The 21,235-nt window shown below is 35.1% G+C and overlaps 1 protein-coding gene across 1 annotated transcript; it reads right to left on the reverse strand.

Moving 5' to 3' along the window:
* Nucleotides 1-660: 660 nt before the first annotated feature.
* Nucleotides 661-20,656, reverse strand: LOC112801932 (nuclear pore complex protein GP210). The gene is made up of 36 exons (XM_025844884.3): nucleotides 20,093-20,656; nucleotides 19,275-19,540; nucleotides 18,950-19,116; nucleotides 18,645-18,861; nucleotides 17,979-18,325; nucleotides 15,955-16,131; nucleotides 15,605-15,734; nucleotides 15,361-15,509; nucleotides 14,774-14,885; nucleotides 14,105-14,691; nucleotides 13,875-13,998; nucleotides 13,523-13,797; nucleotides 12,838-12,945; nucleotides 12,586-12,648; nucleotides 11,758-11,949; nucleotides 11,487-11,546; nucleotides 10,807-10,875; nucleotides 10,433-10,579; nucleotides 10,203-10,322; nucleotides 9,973-10,092; nucleotides 8,747-8,902; nucleotides 8,592-8,654; nucleotides 6,871-6,980; nucleotides 6,104-6,512; nucleotides 5,590-5,692; nucleotides 5,391-5,503; nucleotides 5,034-5,105; nucleotides 4,070-4,145; nucleotides 2,894-3,001; nucleotides 2,630-2,771; nucleotides 2,463-2,534; nucleotides 2,147-2,363; nucleotides 1,884-1,950; nucleotides 1,674-1,765; nucleotides 1,323-1,383; nucleotides 661-1,201 (listed from the first exon to the last, which is right to left on the reverse strand). Exons 1-36 carry the CDS (start codon nucleotides 20,287-20,289, stop codon nucleotides 846-848), a joined length of 5,844 nt encoding a protein of 1,947 aa, XP_025700669.1. The 5' UTR covers nucleotides 20,290-20,656; the 3' UTR covers nucleotides 661-845.
* Between the last annotated feature and the right edge of the window lie 579 nt (nucleotides 20,657-21,235).

Here is a 21,235-nt window from a genome sequence, read left to right on the forward strand (position 1 = left end):
GAATACAATAGGTTAAAGGAAAAATGTTGAGTATTTTAGTAATTTTCGATGCCTCTCTCACATTAGCTCAAACAACAATCTTTCGGTATTTTTTTTATAGGTATCTACAATTCTAAAAGGAAAAATTTAGGAGGCCAACAACTTTATTAAATTTTGATTAGCATGTAACTAACAAAGAAAAATGAGTCATTGGATAAAATCTTACATTAATCTCACCATTAAAATCATCATTGATGGCTATTTGATTTCTACAAATCACAAAAGTTGCCGACCCCTAACACTCCTCATTTTAAAAATGTTAAGATATAATTGCCTACAACTTGAAGATCTATTGTGATCATCAAGTTTTTATTACTGCATCAAAATGCTCCATTAAATTCTACCCTTTAACTGGAATATCGATGTCCAACTTCTAAATCGAAACATTTTAAACAAGTCCCAAAAGGCATCCGCATTCAGCATGCATGGTAGCTTTTCAAACTCCTTTTTTAACACCCAACAAAATTTTAACAAGAAACTGGGAAATTTCATTTTACCAGTCTCTTATGTTTGGACGCTTTTTTTTTTTTTAATTTATATGGTTGTGCTTTTATTCTCCCCGGGAATGTTTATTAGTTTCCACCCTTTCACGTGCATGGTAACATCACATCCACAACAACATTAACCTAGCAACCATACATATAAATGGACACTAATTAATACAGAATGCTAGCATACATTCTTAAATTTACACTACTAATTACCAAAATTGTCATTGAGAAGATTATAATACAACAATGAGCAAGAGTGCACTCCACCTATGTGTGATGAAAATTGTGGGAGGTGTCAATTAGCCCATGAAAACCCTAAAACGTATTCTGTGGATTAACCCTTCTCCTTTCTCGCTTGTAGTATGGAGTTTCATCAATAGTTCTCCTCACATATTCTACAAAAGGTTGCGGCGTCCGAGGAGACATTTCCTTTACAATGGCAGGGCTGCTTCTTTCCGGTGTGGTAGGTGCTGCTGTGGCGCTGCTTGTGGTAGCCAGGGCACTGGTTCGCTGAGATCTCACTCGTCCATCCAAGAAGCCAAAGATCCAAAATATGAGAGTTGACAGCAGAAGTGTCCCCAGTATGATTGCAATGAGGGCTTTATCAAAGGTTCCATTGGACGGCGCTGTTTCCTCAGGTTCATAGTTTACACCTATTTCTACTCTCTGGCCTGTAAAACAGATGAAAGAAAAATTAAACTTGTGATCATGCTCAGTCCTTGCATGTTTTGATAAGAAATTCAGAAATTCTTGATAGGAATCAAATTCTATCAGCTTTCGAGATTAGCTAACCAGTAGCTGGAAGTGTAACGATGATTTTGTCCTGGAATCTCTTGTTTTTCAGCACTTTCACCTGGAAACAGAGACAAGAAAAGGGGACCAGTTCAGCAATCAGTTGCTAATTTTACAGGTGATAATTTTTTAGCATTTAACAGCAGCACAGAGAAAAGAAACACAAGGCTCATTTGGGGCAGCTCAGTGCAAAAGGCTTCCATCAAGTGGAATCAATAAATGTATGCAGCATTATTAACCTTAACGATGTGCCAAGCCACCAATTACCTTGGGAAAACCAATTGTGTACATCTACACTTAACAAATAATTTCAAATTCAGGTTTACTTTGAACCAGAGTAAAACCACTTGCCTCATATTGTGCCAGGCCTCGAATGCCAAAATCTTCTTTATGAATTGGACTAACCATAACCAAATCTTGGTGATGCCATTGAATTTCAACATCTACAATATGGTAGAAGGCAGAGGTCAAATATTTTGAAGATAGTAACAAATATGCAAAAACTGGAAATTGGCAATGACATTCTTTTACTCAAATGCTAAAGCAAGGTATGTAATTTACCAGTATTTCCCAAGATGGTTATACTACTTCTGTTAGAGACTGGAGACAGATTCAGTTGCATTGAATTCTGAGGGAACACAAAAGTTAACATTTTTAGCATCACAAACTAAACTTGTATAGTTTGTTCCACCACTCATATTTGAGGCATCATGAGATCGAGGGAATTCAACAGGAGAAAAAATAAAATCAACACTTCTGTCATGCAAATACTCAAGCAATGAGATGGAAAAATACAATCCAATTTTGCTGTTAGTATGCCATACCTTGCCCATCTCCTTTACAGAAAACCCTCCAATAAAAAGTGCTGAAGCAGATCCCGAAATACCATTATGTTGTCTAAGGGAAGCATATATGGAGAGAGATATGTCTCGTCTCGAGCCTTCTAACTTGGGTACCGAGTGCACCAAATGCTCTGGTGAGTAAGGGAAGAAAAGACAGTATGTGTTGCCAGAGTCCAAATCCAGCCATGGCTTCACGTACCTTCAGTTAATTCGAAAAGAAAACATACATATAAAATAATGAACAGAGTGTTGAAGGAATTAAAAGATCTTAGAGAAAAATGAGAAGAGATCGAAATACCCCACGTATGGTGGATCTACTCTACAATCAAACGAAACTCCATTGTTTCCTCCAGGTGAACCAGCACTAATGCTGTAGGTATTAATAATTTAATATCAATTATTCAGTCATGAAAATAGCTAGTTCCTTTCAAACAAAATGCATGTCTAGGATTGTAATTCACAAACCTTAGCTTCACGGGGAAGTTGTATCCTTTTGTAGGGTATGGAACATTAGTTAACATCTCTTTCGGAGCATCAACAGAAATGGTATCTCCTTTTAATACTGTAATTGTTGTTTGCAGTTTTGATCTTGCATACTGGAAAGACACTGTTCATAATAACAAATTTCAACCATAAATTTGTATAAGAGTTTCTAAAGCAAAATCTCTAGGCAATGACAATTGCACAGTTAAGTTCATTTTCTGTACTTAAAAATTAATATTTCAGCACCTTGGGCTGAACCTTCCCCAATAGCTTTGACCATCCCAGATATTGGGTCAACCGATACGACACTTCCATTTGTGGTAAACCACTGTCCAGAAACAGTATCGCTCAAACCTAAAATATGAAATCAGAATGACATTATCGTTCATGAAAAAATAGAAAGGAGAAGATTGAAGGGTCGAACCCAAACTCCTTCAAGAAATTGAAAATAACTCTGCCATGCTGACAGCTTTAGAGCAAGAACTGACACAATATCTAATACAGATATATCACATGGATATAGCCTGGGACAAATACTAAAAAATAAAGAATAAAAGTAATAAGACAAGTAGGTCCCTGTAGAATTTTGTGATGGACATATAAATCCCTAAAGAAAAAAGTACTAAGTCCTTGAAAGCTTTTTGTTATGGACTTATAGTTTCTAGAGGGAAAAAAGTACAAAACACGTTCTTGAAAAATCGCACCACTGGATTTATAAGTCCACGATGAAAAGACAAAACATGTCCAAGTTGCAATTCTTCAAGGACTTGGTATTTTTTCTCTCAAGAACTTGGAAGTCCATCACAATTTTCTCAAGAACTTGGTACTTTTTCTTCTTCAAGGACTTATAATTCCATCACAAAAGTCTTCAAGGACCTATTTATCCTATTACTCGAAAAAAAAGGATGATAAAGCAACCAAATGTTAAGTAAAAGTACTGTCTATATAGTATGTGTTAAGTGACTTTAAGTGTCCAATAAGTTTAAATGTTTGATTTGTATGAGCCTATTTGAGTATGATATCGCAATACACATGCACTTGTCCTATTCCCCAAGCACACAGATACATACAAGGATACTAAAGAATTGAGATATCCAATTCTCATATTTATTTATTTTTACATTGTTTTACAAATAGGAGTAATGAAAAAACAGTGACTATATTATCATTATCTGTCTTCTATCGTATTCATCTTGCAAAAGGAAGTCTATGTGCTTCCTAGCTGAGAAACAACTTTGACTAGAATCCTACGTTAAGTTGCAGCTGCATGCATAATTCTTCACCTCATGTTTATAGAGAAGTTCATAATTCATACTTATCTATAGTGTAAATATTACTTCCATGAAGAACAAATATTCTTATTACTGTTAAGTCGGTTTTTTCATGAAAGTGAAAGCATTCCGGCAAATCAAAATAACAAACCTTTTACGCTGAAGTTAAGAGGGCTTCCAATGTGAATGACTGGATTTTGAGGATGTATATGAGCACCAACTTTAATCTGTTGGGGAAAAAAGCCTATTTAGATAATGCAACAGGACAGAGAAAGAGGAGAGAAATATCTGATCTAGTGATATTAAATTGACTCTTAAGGTATTATTTCTCTTAAGTTGACAAAAACGAAATAGAGATGACGTAGATCTACAGAATTAACTGGTCCTAAAAGGTAAAATGACCTTGAACACAATTACCAGCATATTTTAAGAGCATCAGCATGATATGATTTATGTATTGTCATAATAATACAGGCTTCCAAAATATTTAGCATAATGCATAAAGAGATCTAGACATAGGGGTGTTCATGGATTGGATCCGATCCGCATATCCGCGGTATTTATACGACTCCGATCCAAAAATTGTGGATATCGATCCGATCTGCAAGGCTATCGGATCGGATCCGATCCACACACAAATAAGATCGGATTGCGGATTTCATGTAGGTATCTGTATATCCGCAGATCCACAAAAGTAAATAAATAAATAAGTAAATATTCTTTTTATATTTTATTTCAACTAATAATTATCATATATGTTGTATTATTTTATTTTTGTTATTTAAGAAATGTATGTTTAATAATATTTTAAGAGTAAACATGTTTAAAAGAGTAAAAAATAGTATTTTATTGATATTCTTTTAATAAAATAAACTTTTTAAAATATTTATGTGTTTTGCGGATATATTAGAAATCCGATCCGCATATTAGAGATCCGATCCACAAATGTGCAGATCGGATCGGATCCAAGCTTAGAAATCGCATATATTGGATCCGATCCAATGATTTTAGTGCGAATCGAATCGAGATTTTGGCCATATCCGAGCTGATCCGCATTGTGGAGCTGTAACTTGATTTTTCTAAACTGCATTTTTTAAAAACAAGCAAATACTTACAAGCACATAATCTGATTTTTGTGGAGCTTCACCAATTGATACACGCACAAGAGCTTTACCTTGTCGAATTGCCTTCATGAGTCAGCCAGGACAATATTTCAATTAGTTTATTTAGCTGAGCAAAGCAATTCAGTGGATGTAAAAAAAAAATACTAAAGTACCAGACATCAGTCTGCACCATAAACAAATATAATATGGTCTTATGTCATCCCCACATGGATGAGCTAGCTTCAATTTGATCACCAAAATAAAAGGGTACCAGAAATCAAAGAATATGCAAGCTGACCATTCTTGCACTGCTTTTGCTCAAGATTCTATAAACCGTGAAAAGTTATTTCTGATGGAAACCATCAATACCTTGACATGTACAGTCCCTTTTCCATCAGCTGTTCTGTTTGTGTGAAGAATATCAGGGTAGTTACTTTCAACATAAAAAGGCACTGCATTGTATGCTTCATAAAAAGGATTTCCTGTTGAAACATAGGAGGACACAACAGCCAATGAGAATTCAGTCTGAAGTTTCTAACTGTGATTCATCATTGAGGGGTATTGATACCTAAATAATCATAAAAGCTAGTTGGAAGATCAAATTCTGCACCAACAGCAAGGTTAACAACACTGAGAAGAACCTCCTTAGTGGCTATTCTTATCTGACTGACCTGATCATAAAATAGAAATATTAAGATGTTAGAATTTCCGAACCAATAAAAATGTCAAAAATGCAAACGACATGGTCAATAAATAGATCTTGCTGTTTTGACAAGATAGAATGGTGCCTAGAAGTGAATCCCAAAAGACATTGACCATAACATTACCACAATAAGGCCAACTGATATTTCAAAAGCTTTTCTCTAACACAATGTAGGCCTCTGTACACAACTAATGAAAACAAACTAAGTGGGGAAGAAGTTAAAATCATTTTGTATTATAAGTTCCATAGTGTGATGTCAAAAGTTAATAATTCTAGCAAAAACCAGAATGGATCAAAGATGGAAAATGTCGGTTTATACTCTCGAAGGAGTAAAGACCTCCCCTCAATAAAGAAGTAAGTGAAAGATAAAATTCCGTACCTCAGCAACCTTTACACAAGAAGCTATCTCTGTTCTTCCTGTGTTACGATCTTTAGCTTGAATGCAGACAAGATTATTACTTGCAGTTGTTTTAATTCTGTCCCCATCAATGGATATGTCATCCTTTTGCAAAGAACTTTTCTCCAAACTTTTCAATAAAGAATAAATAATGGCTCCTTTACGATTATGACTATCAAACTGCGAATAAGATTCTGATGATGAAGGCAATAGGCTTGTAGTTTCATAATGGGGAGGAAGAATCCAGGTTATTGGGACCCCCAAAGCCAAGGGAAGATCAGGAACCACTGTCACTGATAAAGATGAACTGTAAAACCTTGACTGCGGCTTTGAACGAGAAGTTGAGAGTTCACACGAAAATGACACAGCAACACTGGTCTTGCCTGCAGACCTGAACAAAATATGAACTTATTATATATTTCTCTACAGTACTTTTCAAATTCTTTACAATGATTCATAAAGCTATTCGAAGTATGTTTCATATACACTTTTACACTGCTTCTTACAAGGAATTAATTTCAGCAGTGTAACGTGATATAATGAAACAATAAAACCAACTCAAGGGGTTGAGGATGTGTGCACAAAATATGTTGGAAGCATAACAGAGTATTATTCAGATTTGGATAACATAATATGATGTAGTACAGGGACTTGATAGCAATTATAAGATACAAAAAATTAAATCATTTATGTCCATTTTAAATATTTTTACACAAACTATATGAACAGAAACGGTGCACAACATATACCTTCCATACAAGACATTAATAAAGCCAAGGTCATTCTCATCCCCGGAACCACTAACTTGACTTTCTTCGGAAGCACTAAGCAAGCTTTCTGCCATTTTGAAACTCAATATCTAAATAAACAAAGCAAAGTCATTATTCTCTTTGAAGAACCCGATAAATATATGGAAAATAAGGGCAGTGAAATTTGTAAGATATAATCATTCATGTACCTCCTCCTATCAATTTAAGCTTTTGGAATAAGCGGCTTCATGATATGATATCAAGGCTTTTGTGATTAAAAGGCTTAGAGTTCAATCCTTATTACCCCAGAAAGAAAGAATTTAAGCATAAGTTGAAAAAAAATATTCATGACACGATATCAAAGCTTTTCTGATTACGTTTAGAGTTCAATCCTTATTAGTCCAAAAAGAAAGAATTTAAGCATAAGGCAGAAGAGGGGAACAAAAAAGAGAAAGAAAACCTATACAATATACAAAATTTATGCTTCAAGCCCAAAAAAAGCTTTTGCATGAGGGACGCATTACATAACCATTCAAGTATCTATTAGCTTAAGCTTTTGAAATAAGTGATCTCATAACATGGTATCAAGGCTTTTATGACCTTGATCTTTATTATCCCAAAAGAAAAAAATTTTAGCATAAGACAAATAAAAAGAAGAAGAAAAAACCATTCATGCAAACCCAAAGCCAAGCTTTTTGGTTAAGTGCTTTCATGACATGGTTTCAAAGCCCCAATGATTAAAAGATCTGGAGTCCGATCCTTGTTATCCCCCAAAAGAAACAAATTGGACATAAGGCACAATAAAAAAAAAAGAAAAGAAAAAGCTCTATGCACACTCATGCTTCAAGCCCAAAAAAGTCCTGCGTGAAGAGGTGTGTTAGATATTTAACCATTCATGCTCCTCTTCTTATCAGCTTAAACTTTTGGGACAAGTTGTGCTACAACAGGATTGTTCCCATTATCGAAAATGTTTTCATCACAGATAAGTCCTTGGAAGATCATGCTCATGCAATTTATTTTCATTAATACTTGAAAAAGCTACAGTAACTTGTTGGCATTATTTCAGCTTCAGGTGTGTCTTAAGGTTTCTGCTTGGATAACTTAACTGTAAATGTAATAGCTCGGCTATCAACTTTGGTAACTGTTTTTCTTAAGGTTGAGATTGGGATCTGTAAAGTATGGCTATATCATTGAAATAAAATTGTGGTGCTTTGGTATCATGATAGGCAGATGGTGTGACATGGTTGAGCATTAGCAACTCCACTGCCAGAACCATAGATTCTGTATAGATTGAAAACCTCTGATTTGTTGTAGTCTTTGACACTTTTTGTATTTCAAGATACAGTTATACTACTAAAAGGGATATTGTATATAGTGCATGCTTCCAGCATGTGCAATGTGGTCCTTAAATACATAGGAATGCTCAAATATAAAAAGCAATGGGAAGTCCCAATTTGAATTTTAACATCTTCATTTTCAGTAATGTTTTTATTAGAGCACAATATATCCTTCCAATTCCATTGTATTTTTCTTGATAGGCATAAATTTTAGGGCACTATGATCTTTATATTCCCAGGTGTTACAAACTTTAGTATACATCACGTGATTATGTAACTTACGTTGCACTTGTTAACTGCTCCCTAATGCATTTGTTAGCTATATAGGAAAGAAAAGGAATTTTGTGTTGAAATGGGAAGATAGATTTGAAGATAAAACCAAACCTTTTCATCTTCAATAGTCCAGTGGTAATTTTTGCACAGCTCATAAAATGAAAACAAGTTTCCCTGACAATACCAAAAAGAACAGCCATTAAGATATAGATTAAAAAGGAATGGAAACTTTTCTCTTTCATTTTAATTGTTATTTTAACCATCACCTCGGGAAATAATGGATAAATTGGCAATTTGCGGCCAACCCCAAGTTGTTCACTCTGCACATGCAATTTGACAGTAGATGGAACTCCCACCCTTAAACTGCTCTGTGCTTCACAAATAACATTGTTCCCGTTCACAAGCACACTGGCAATAATTGTCTGACAATAGTAATGTCGTAGCTTAGATTAAGATCTTCCACAAACCAGATATACTTAAATATAGGATGCATAAAGTACATGTTAAAAGAAATGAGTATACATCAGGTTTATTTGAACCAGACAATTTTAATGATTTGCATGTGTTTCTTTTTTTTATTTTCCATTAGGAATGGCAAAGAAGCACATGAGCAGAAGAAAGATATACACTCAAAATCATAAAATGTTAAGAGATCTATGATTATGTTTTTGTAAAACAACGAAATGAACTGAATAATTAAAGCCATAGCAGATAACTACAATATTTTCCTTTTTTTCTCATTCCTAAAATGTCTGCAGTGCCCCAACAGTAATTGTTCCATGCTTGCAAGGGAAATTTATAGCTTTCGATATAAAAGAATAACAAAAAAAGCTTTTCATGAAATAAGAAATCCATTATGACAAGGAGAATAAACTAATAATCCTCCTAATGTAAAAGCAAAACACAAACAAAGAGAACATCAGCAATGCAAAGCTGCGTAGATCCTCAACATACCAATACAACAACAAAACAAAGCCTTATCCCACTAGGTGGGGTCGGCTATCCTCAACATACCAATAAAGGAAAGAAAAGTTTTCCTCTGAACAGTCCATATAACATGTATAATGTATGAGCAAAAGGAAACAGGACAATCCTCATTTGCCCAATATTCCAAAAAGCCATTCTTTTACTACTCTGACTAACACCCAATCAAGTGAAAATCCATACACCATTGTGCGCATAGCCAAAGCTTAGGTAGTGTTGAAAACATACTTTCATGGTTTTACCTACTATTAGGCAGATGATGGCGTATATTATTATATATCAACAGCATGCCAGTCCTAATGACATGATCATTACAAATGCAGCAACAGAAACTACTGTGTTCAGCCAAAGTACAGAATTTGTCTTGTCTAGACGTAAAAAAGTAAGGTTTGCAATACATAATCAGCTAAACTATGCATAAACATGAATCTCTGCATTTTGCACAACAAAAGTTAAAATTCGAGATAACATCAAGAAGTTATGAGTCTGAGTGTATTTCACATCTTACAGTGTTCCCAACAGATATTGCCAAGAGCCTTCCAGAATATCTATCAATACTTGCAATTTTATCATTTTCAATCAAATACTCAACGTTAACACCAAGAGTTGGGCCTCCTTTCATAGCCAGCTGAGCAAACAAATTAAATAAAATAGCGTCACCACAAAACCAACAAAAATAAAACACAAAACAAAGACTTCATAAAAAAGAAAAATAAAAATTCACACTACAGTACATACCACATATGACGCACCAGGAAGCAGGAAGATATCACGAGGGTGTATTACTGGTGGTGCATATACTTCCACCTTAATAGCTTGACTCTGTATTATATGTCCAGAATGTTGAACAGCACTGACCTGGTTTCAATGAATTAAAAGAATAACTTTTGACTTTTCAGGAGTCTAATAGTCTGCATAAAAATTGGATTGGTGAAGTTCAAGATTTTAAGGTTTGACAATAGACTTACATGAAGGGTTGTAATTCCAAGATTTCTCCCCCTTATTTTAAAACTTGGTGCATTAACATGTCCACCTACAAGACTTGAGAAATTGTCGGAATCCAGCAGCTCAAGTATACCATCCTCAACATGTACATGAAGAGTCATGTAAACAAACTGCAGTATATTTTCCAAATCATTATTAACTTGTGAATCAAAATAGAAAAAACTCACTATAATCTGTTCCTATAGGTGAATAGAAGACAATCACGTCCAAGAGGACCAATAAAATCAGTAAGATAATAATCATGTAGATCATATTCAAGTCAGTTCATATTACATCAATGTCCCACACAATCAAACCATCGTAGCCAAAGCAAAAGAAAATGCAAAACAATTCAAACCTGAGAAGCAAGAAAACTCCTTCCATCATTAGTACCAGCCAATAAGTCAATAGTTTGCAAACCTCCCTCCTACAGATATCAGGATAACATCAATTCTAGGTTTGATAGATATCAGTAATTCAGTATATTACATTTTAAAGTGACAACACAATATCATAAAACAGCATGCAAGCTCAATATCCACATAGTAGAAGTTTTCATCAGAAAATTCATGAGAAAATGTTCCCTCCTTTAAACCAATGAAAAGGAATTCACATTGAGTGCAAAAACCAAGATCAACAAGTGGTGCAAGCATTTATCCTTTCCTTTCCTTGTATTTTTTCATGCCAAAGTAGACAGATTGTAATACAGATTTCCTCAGCTCTAATCAGTCAAGAAAGTACAGCACTTAATTTTATGACATGTAAAATAGATTCCATACAATTCTGTAAGAAATAAAGAAAACCCCAAAACTGGTGACATTGTTAAGAACTAGATATAGATGATAATCAATTCGGTTGAATATGGATTAAATTCTTATAAGCTTTGAATATCATTCAGGATGGACCAGGCTAAGGTGTTATTCAGCTACCTTCCAGAGTAGTTACCCGTTTCTGTGGGAACATTTGCTAAGTGTCCATTTTAAGAAAATCTCATGACCCAGTTAGGGCTGAAACTAGAAAGACTTCGAAAAAAATTACCATCAAGCTAATCTCCTCTCCTGATGCGATCTTAATCCATTCTATATCTGCTACTTGGACCTGTAATGGTTAATAATAACAAGCGTCAAACACTAAATAACAGCTGATTATTGTACAATGAGACCAAGTTACATCACAGTAAAGAATACAAAGGAACGAAAATTTCATATCCTATTGACACTAATTGGTAATAACTTTTTAAGTCATGATACAACAAAAACGTATCCTTATCCCACAAGGTGTTACAACAACATGGATCAAGGGAGCTTACAAGGGCAGATGCTCTTGGTGGAGGAGTTAGCCCAATGTCATACAAAGTCAGATTAGCTATCCCTAATCCTTTTGGAGAGAGAATTAGTTGAAAGCATTCTAGTCCTGATGGTGGCTGGGTGACTTCCACAACTTGAGAATCATTTGTAACAGCTTCCAAGAAACAGCTCCCACCAGTAATTGACAAATTTACCTGGAAGCAAACATATAAGATAGTTAAACAGCCCTTAAATAATAAGTCCAACACACTAAAAGTTTATTCAGTAGTGATTGACAACTTCCAAAAGTTACCCATGCTCTTCTTACATAATATGTTTTATTCACCTCTCCCAGTTCCCATGTAATTATATTATATATTGGGCCATGAGGAATCCATCAGTATATCATCTATTTTATAAATATTTTTTGGTAGACTTTTTAATTTTTGGGTAGATATTTGTGTTGTCAATTAATTGTAATTGTTAAAATTCATGTCTACCACTAATCCTTTTTTTTTTTTTTACAAGGCAATTTCACATAATATGAACAGTGAAATTGTCCAAGGTGGTTGACTACTGTAAATTCTTGAAGGTGAAATAATTCTACCATAATGTGTTAGTGTTCAACAAAGAATTAGTAAATATATCGAGTTACCTTTGCCTTAGGATTGAAATATATCAGGTTAAAATTCATGTCTACCACTAATCCCCTTTTTTTTACAAGGCAATTTCACATAATATGAACAGTGAAATTATCCAAGGTGGTTGACTACTGTAAATTCTTGAAGGTGAAATAATTCTACCATAATGTGTTAGTGTTCAACAAAGAATTAGTAAATATATTGAGTTACCTTTGACTTAGGATTGAAATATATCAAGTTGAACTCTGGATCAACTCTTAGGGTAGAAACTAGCTGCATCGTTGAACAAAGATATCTTTTCAACACATAATACAAACAATTGAGATATAGGTGATACAAAATCCCATCACAACTAACAGAAATGCAGCAAGACGTAGTAGACCAGAAAGCGAAATCGTATTTAATCAAGAAAAGAAAAAAAGATCAGCTCCATATTGAAGTGACTATTACAGTAGATAGTACCTGTAACCGAATTGCATCTGTTAGCAAATTTTCTCTTTCACGAAAGAGGTGAGATGTATTGTATTCCAAGCTGCCAATGAAGCCAGTAACAGTAGCACGAACAATGCACTAACAGACACAGCATTTAATGTCATGTAAGTTATCCATGAATTAGTTCAAGACTTCAAGGTAAGTAAAAATGATCAAAGATGGATTAGAAACAAGGGAAAAGATTCAAATGGATGTTACACAGTCAATGCATAATAAAGTCTCTGTTGAAATTTATTAAAAGTACTGCACTACTCATGCAAGAAAATCTTTAAGCATAACTCTCAGTCTAAACAACATCCCTATAACATACCAAATAGTAGCAACAACAATTACTCTTTTTCTTGGGTAGAGAAAGAAATTTATTGAAAAAGAAAAGAACTAATTTATAGATCACAAGGTATAAAAATTAAAATATTGATACACTAACTTGACATGTGCTAACTACAAAGTGTTAGTGGGACATACGTGAACAAAAACAATGCCAAAGGCATGCTGAAATAAAATGGTAATGCCAAAGGCATGCTGAAATAAAATGGTTTTTTAGGACAGCAAGTTTCAACAAACAATCAAGTTATTAAAATACAAAAAGTTGCCAAATATAGAAACAGGAGAGACAGTAAATAAAATGACACATTTAACAGAAATATTTTAGTACCAATCCTGATTCATTTTGCAAGACCAAGAATCTCTCCCAGTTGTTGGACTTCACAATATCAAAAGCATAATCCCAATATGCTAGTCCCTCACAACTGCTAAGCTCCCACCTCAAACTGAGAGAAGATGAGTTTGCAAAAGGTTCTCCAGAATCACTAATACCAGCAGCAGATACCCGAATAGTGCGTCCATTTGCCACAGTAACAGGGGAATTTCGAAGTTGCCCCGAACTACGGTCAGCTTGAGCTGCGGCTCTAATAATTACGCGTTCATTCACTGTAAAGCATAACTCAGATTATCACCATGTTGTTCTGTCGACGAGAAAAAACTCACATTGTACAAAAGATGTCAACCTGGTTCGTCAGCAATGACTACAATATGAGAAGGAATGCTACAAGTAACCGACAGCCAAACTTCAGCTACTGAAGGAAGAGGATGGTCATCTCCCACCAAGTTCCCACGTTTGAAAAGAAGTTTCTGAGTCATTTAAAAGAAGAAAAGGTATTATTTGCTAACTCTTACATCCTCTTAAATTTTAAATACATTAAGGAACTTTCAACCATTAAAAAAGGCTGCAACTTACAAAGGTTCCCAGTGTTTGACATGAAACTCCATACAAACTGTTATAGCTACCAGATAACCTATGCACAAGAACTCCATTTTCAACCAGAGCATTATCCTGACGTATAACATTCACAGTTTCAATAAAATCAACACCTTTGTCCCACTGTTCAGGCCCACCAACAAGTAATATGTCTAAACTTGTCCCAGGGACAAGGTATAACTCCTCTAACGTATGAGATTGCTTATTACTTTTTGTTTGAGCCAAGTCAAGCCAGTAACCACCAAATTTGTTTCCATCACTAGCCTGTTGCACAATAAGGGGTACATATGCCGCAACACGAAATGATGCTTTTAAGACAACAGGACCATGACTATATTCATTATATTCTTTAGAAAGTATGGCATGGATCACAGCATGACCAGGATTCAAAGCATATAAATGTGTCCAAGAGCAAGGAAAACCATCAGCTGATGAATGGAACTGAGTATTTGTCGCTGTTTCCAAATATGATAAGTCCCGAGTTGAATTGACAATTACAAAAGACTCGCTTCCAGCTTTCCATTTAATCAAAGAATTAAAGACATTGCATCTATAAAAGAAGGCACCTGCACAGGAAAAACGAACATAAGCACAAAAGGTCAAGCAGTAAAATGAAAGGAAACCTAATATTATTTAATACGGTGTCACCGTTTGCTGCTTTCATTGTCACAGCAGCTTGAAGGTGTGATCCAACAACAGTTTCTACTGGAAAATTGTGAAGCACAACCATAGAAGATGGGATGGAGACTTCAACGAGGACCTATAAGAAGATAAAAACTACAAAATAAAAATAGTTTCCAATTTACACATGGATAACAGACAAATTGCACAGAGAAAGTACAATAGGAAACACCTGTCACAAAATATTTAAGTAAGAAAACGTCCCACTATCAACAACAATAATAAGCAAGCATCATGCCACTAACTGGGGCTGGCTAAATAGATTACAGGACACCATACTGTGCTGTCATCAATCTTTTTTATAATCAAATCATTAAATTTGATATCTGTTTTAATAGTTTTAATTATCGTAAGTTGATAGATGCTACTATCTTTTTCCACTGTAGGCAATAACGCATACCTAATTGCTACTATCTAACGAGCATCACTATAACATCTAACTGATATGCTAAAAGCATGAGAAATGCAAATCTGCTATTAGATTAGGCCACAAAGAACCAAACGTTACCAATTTGGTAAATAATGTGAAAAGTAATCGACCTTAATGTCATTACCTCATCATAATTTAGTGAATCATATATAGAAAACACTTTAATGGTAGCTTTACCAGGCTTTTTTGCCTGAACAATACCAAATGCTGATACAGATACAGTAGATGTGTCTGAAGACAACCATTTGTAGTCACTCACTGCTTTTGCACAACCTACACCATATAGGCATATAGGGATCAAAATTCAGTAAAAGATATCAGAAATAAGCTATATATCTCAAACTGATAGGACAGAAAAAACTTCCAACCTCCTATGGCCTTCAACTCCACATCTTGATAAACACCAGGGGCCCAAGGCAATAAGATGGTTCTATTTTCATTTTCCAAAGTGAACATCACTTGATCACAAATCATAATCTCTTGCACAACTGTTATAATCTGTAAGGTTTAACAAACAGCATGATTTGGAAAAACTTAAAATAATATTGCCCAGTCTACAAAGCAACACACACCCTCTCACCACCCCTAAACAAAGAAGAGCATGACAACAGAGCATCCCATGGTCCATCAAGAAAAAAGAGGTCACAAATAATTAAAGACAAAGGAATTAAAGAAAAATATATGCTTCTGCAGAAAATTTCGAAGAAAAAAGGATCACCTCCTTTTTGTTGTCGGTCCCAGCAGGATAGGTCAAAGAAGCTGTAAATTTTCCAAGTCCAGGGGAATAAGCTTTAAGGATTTTAGAATTCCGCCAGCCATGTTTGACAGCAATATCATTTGAAACCAAAAATGTTTTAAAGTATTTGTGGTCATCATAAACCTTAATATCATCATTCTGCAATACAATGAAAAATGTTGTTAGGAGAAAACTCACAAGCAAAATACAAAACAAATTCAAAAAAGAGAAGAAGAAATTGAGTAATATAGATATATAATTAATAAAACAGATGAAACAAGGCCCGCATTGAAAGTAGAAAACATCATACAATGCAAACAACACAAAACTGTACAACAATAACCAGTTTTCAATAAGTTTCCTTATCATTTGAATATAAAAGACACAAATTGCAAACAACATTGAAAAGATTATGAGAGACTTCCTTTGGTGTCGAGCTTTGGAAGCAGGATCACTTGGTGAATCAGGAAGTTTGTTGCCATGATGCCATCCTAAAAAGAAGTCTTGGGCCTCGGCAATATTGTGTCTAGGAACATTATTTTGGTGTCAAAATGGCTATGGCGTTTTCCCTTAGAACCTCAATCTCTTTGGCATCAACTTATCGAAATTATATGGTGTGGACAGGAATGGATGGGATGCTAATTTTGATACTCATGCTACTCATTCTAGCCCTTAGAAATTCATTTCTCAAGGTTACACTACTTTCAAACCCTTGCCCTCCTTTATTGTAGGTGACGGGCTCATTTCTACTTTTGGGAAGACCATTGGAAAGAGATACCTCTTTAAACCTAGCTTTTCCTCATCTCTGTCATCTTTCCTTGCATGATTCTCCTATTTGGTTCTTTTACATTACATATGTTTCCTCTTTCTCTCGGGACTTCCATTTCTTTTGTAACCCTAATGATAGGGAATCCTCTAAACCTTTGACTCTCCTAGGTCTCTTTGATGATTTTTCTTTGTCTTCCAACCTTGACAAAAGGATAAGGTCTCTTGACTCCTCTGGTAGTTTTAGTTGTACATCCTTCTTCCAATTTTTTACTCACTCCTCTAACACAGCTTCTTTCCATGTAGATAAACTCAATTGGAAGTCCAAAGTTCCCTCTAAAGTCAACTTTTTTACATCGACAATTGTGCTTAAGAAAAATTAATACCAATGACTTGCTGCAGGTTTGAAGACCACATAAGACTATCTCCCCCTAATGTGTGTGTTATGTCCGGGAAAATTCAAAGTCAAATTCACATCCTTTTTTTTTTTGCATTACCCAATTGTTGTATTCTTATGGAACAACTTTAGCATCTTTGATGAATATCGGGTGTCCGTATAATCCTAGAGCAATTTCTATTGACTAGTTTGTTGGATTTGGTTGCAGAAAAGAGGCAAAGGTTTTGTGGCAATGTTCATTTTTTTTTTTCCACCATTTGGACTTTTTGGTTGCAGCATAATGCACACCTCTTCAATGAGAGATTTTCTGACAAACATGTTTTATGGAATAAAATTAGACACCTAGCTTCTAGTTGGTGTAAAGCTCATGATCTTTATAGGGGACTTTCCCTCTCAGACATGTTGAGACACCAGAAAACTATGCTTTATAGATAACTTTTGTGTTTTATGCTTCTGCGTTTCTATAAGAGAACCCTTATCCGCCAAATTGTTTTATCGTTCTCATCATCTTAATGAACTTCTTTTTTAACCCAATTTTGCCCGAGTTGACATGGGAAGCAATTTACCTTTGTAGGAAACATTTTCCAAAGCAAAAGTAACAACAGTAGTCTGTTTTAAAGATATTGTCTGAGCCAACAGATTGACTTGACAACTAGTTGGATGACATAACATCTACCAAACGGACGGTAGTTCAATTTATTTTCTAGCATGAATATTTTTTTTAAGTTTTTCTCACCATAACGTTAGAATATAAAAGTATACACTTGTACTGATGCCAATTAAATACATTAATGGAATCTTGTCGTTGAAAAATGAATAAGAGAAAGAAAAGAATGCAACCTACCTCGGTGATATAAATCTCTTGTGCATCATGAGCATGTGCAAAAACCTTTATCTGGATAAGATACTGATGGCCAGACACTACATACCAACGAGCCGTTTGAGGTATGGAGTCGATTTCTTCCACACGATCACCAGTACTAGATAAAGGTGCTAGAAATAAACTTAACGAAGCTGGTAGGACGACGTTTAGTGAAGAAACTTGTACATGACCAGCAACCCTTATGTCTTCAACAATGATAGCTGTCATTCCCAAGTTCCATGCATATGCTAATCCTGTCTTTGAGTCAACCTGAGCAACCGAACCATTTGAGACAGACCAGTGATGATGTGGTGACGGTAAAGCAACCACTACAAAAGACAAATAAAATATTAGTAAGACTTTCAATAAAATGCTGACCAACAGCATAACAGGAAGCATATATAGAGCCAATTAATATGAAGAATAGCACAAGTGTTAGAGGCACGTATTTAGGGCCTATAAACACATAACCATTCATCATTCAGTATTCAATGTTACTAAAAATTATCCTAACACAGAAAATATAAGATTCCTCAACTAGACATGATCAGTTATATTCCTAGCAGCTAGTTCTGCAGTTTACATAATCACAGGAAAAAAAGATTTAAAACTAAGACAGCCACAGCTTTAAATGAAAAGTAACAAAACCTTGAGGAACATTTCCCCGAGTGACTTTAAGTGTATAGGGAATGACTGCACCAACAAGGACAAAAACTGGTGAGGGAGGATCAAGTGACATAGCTTCAGCTACAGTGAGAACAATCTCATCAGACAAATTCTTCAACTGTGGCTCAAGCAAAAGCACAGAGACAAGCTCATGGCCAATCTCAACTCCCCTTACTACATATAGATCTGAAAATACACCCTGCAAAACAGGGCAAGGAAAAAGGGTTGGAACGAGTGTTAGCTGTGCATTGGCTAAACACATTTGAACCTGCTAATCACAGACTTACATTTTCTTCAAGCATTATTTGTATATCCAAGTCACCACAGAGTCCTCCACAATCACTAAGGGGAGAATCCTTTAGAGGAACATTAACAAGGTGGTGAGGCAATCCACTGACTTCAGGCATAAGGTTCCACATAAACTGTAAGCCAACTAATGAGGAAAACACATTTTCTGCAGTAAAATAGTGGACTTCAATAAATATTTTCAATCTGATCAAAACACAAGGAGAGAAAATTAAAATAAGAGTTTTGAGTATAACTAAGATAATATACATATATTTGTCAGATAATCCCAAGAAATATACAGCATAAACAAGAATTCACAATGACCTTCACTGTCAAAGGCACGGATGCGTAGTGTAGCAAGTCCATCCAAATCAAGCTTAATAGAATTATGGAATATCTGGATCCTGGATATATTATCAATGAAGACTTTGCATCGAACTACAACCCCAGTATTTACATCAGCAGCATAAACGGCAGTCTCCTTCCGACCACTATAAGGGGCAATTGATCGCAGCCTTGCACTAGTTGAGCACTTGCTGCTAGAGTTGTACTCCGGCAGTACAGATAGTATATCATGATGATCCCATGACCTAACAACGTATTACAAAACATTTAACAAACGATGCTCACGAAAGGACAATTGGAGAACTCAAGGAAGATAGAGACTTGGAGAATGAGAGCATATTTCTCATTGACATGAATGAATGAATCATCTTACAGTTATTAGGTACAAAGCTGCTGTATATGCATGATTGTTTTAATTTTTAACTTAACCCCACTAACAATGCATAGCAATAAGCCACTAACTAACTAACTAACTTTGCAACTCACACTGATCGCATTGTTATCAGGCTTGTATGTTCTTGTTGGTGTATGCATGTGTTTCATTTTTTTTTCTTTTTCTTTTTTTTTTGGTATCAAAAGGAAAAAAAATGTAAATAACTGAACTTATAACAGAAATGTATCATGCATGCAGCTCAACCAACTCCATGCAGCTTCTTTCAATTTATTTTCACAAATTCAAATTCAAAGTCGAAATTGTATATAATACTATAATATTACATAAAAAATACATGAATTGTGCATATATAATACGCAAAAAAAAAAAGAAGAAAAAAATGGAGGTTTGAGTTATTATTCACCATTTGAAGCAACCATCACTTCCTTGAAGCCTGTACTCGACAGGGTAAGTCATTTTGGGAGGCAAAAGAAGGTTAACATCTGCAATGTGCGGTCCAGAAGAACCACCATACGGCAACGTTTCATGCACAAATGCGATCAGCACCACAACACAGCTCAGCAACAAAAAAGAAGCGAAGTTTGCCATCATCTCCCACATGAACTAGCTAGTTTCGATCATGAACTACTACACCACTGGATTTTGCATTTCGTTGACGAATATGGTAAGAATCTGAGTCAAAGTGAAGCGAATTGAATTGAAGTGAGTATGGAACTGTGAGAGTGAAGTGATTTTGATTTTGGGGGATTTCGAGGGTTTAGGGTTTTGGGGAGAAAACCACGTGCAGGTGCACGTGCAAAGTTAAAGTGCAAGCGTTTTAGTGGGTCGCACGAGTCGATAGTGACAGCTGGCAGGTTCTTATTGGTCTAACCGGTCGGAAGCAACTTTGTCTAGCCCTGAAAATTAAAAAGGGCATTAAAAAAAGTTGCACAAATTTTGAATCTTATACAGTTTAGGTATACGCTATACACTACACTCGGTTCTCATTTTTATAGTTCTGATATACTTAAGGATCAAGGTTTGCAGAGAACTTTATTACTTTTTAATAAAGTTCATTTAGGTAATATAAAAAATTATATTTTTTTTTGGTTTCCCAGAGCTCCATTTAAGGGTTTGTCGCTGGCCAATGGGTTGCTGCATGCACAAAGCAGAATTCAAACCCCCGACACTTGCTTAAGCGGACTAGTGAGCTAACCACTAGACCAACCCAACTTGGTTATATAAAAAATTATATTTATCTATATGTATATGTCAATAACTGAATATGTGTCCTTGCGATTTTCGTCAACTTTTTTCCGTATTGATATGGTTATAGAATTTAGTCAAATAAATAAAGCCCAAACTTTTTTTTGGTATGGAATAAAGCCCAATCTTTATGCACAAACTTACTTAGCTGGGCTTCTTGATATGTGTTTTGGTCAAGAACTCTTTCGTTACGTCATATATTTTGATAATGGGAAGTAGATCACTCTTGGGCTTGGGTTTGAGTAAATCTTCATTTCTGGACCACAATTAAAGTGTAATAGAAGGTCGAATTAGTCCAAAA

The sequence above is a fragment of the Arachis hypogaea genome, chromosome 5 (assembly GCF_003086295.3).
Source record: "Arachis hypogaea cultivar Tifrunner chromosome 5, arahy.Tifrunner.gnm2.J5K5, whole genome shotgun sequence".
Taxonomy (NCBI): Eukaryota; Viridiplantae; Streptophyta; class Magnoliopsida; order Fabales; family Fabaceae; genus Arachis; species Arachis hypogaea.

Bases quoted from the DNA above. Each gene is read 5' to 3' on its own strand.
- LOC112801932 (XM_025844884.3), bottom strand. From the start codon at position 20,289: ATGTGGGAGATGATGGCAAACTTCGCTTCTTTTTTGTTGCTGAGCTGT. The intron at 18,326-18,644 runs GTTTTGTTACTT...TGTCTTTTGTAG, and splicing joins TCGGGGAAATGTTCCTCAAG to TGGTTGCTTTACCGTCACCA. The intron at 10,580-10,806 runs GTTTGAATTGTT...AATATACTGCAG, and splicing joins GGAGTTTTCTTGCTTCTCAG to TTTGTTTACATGACTCTTCA.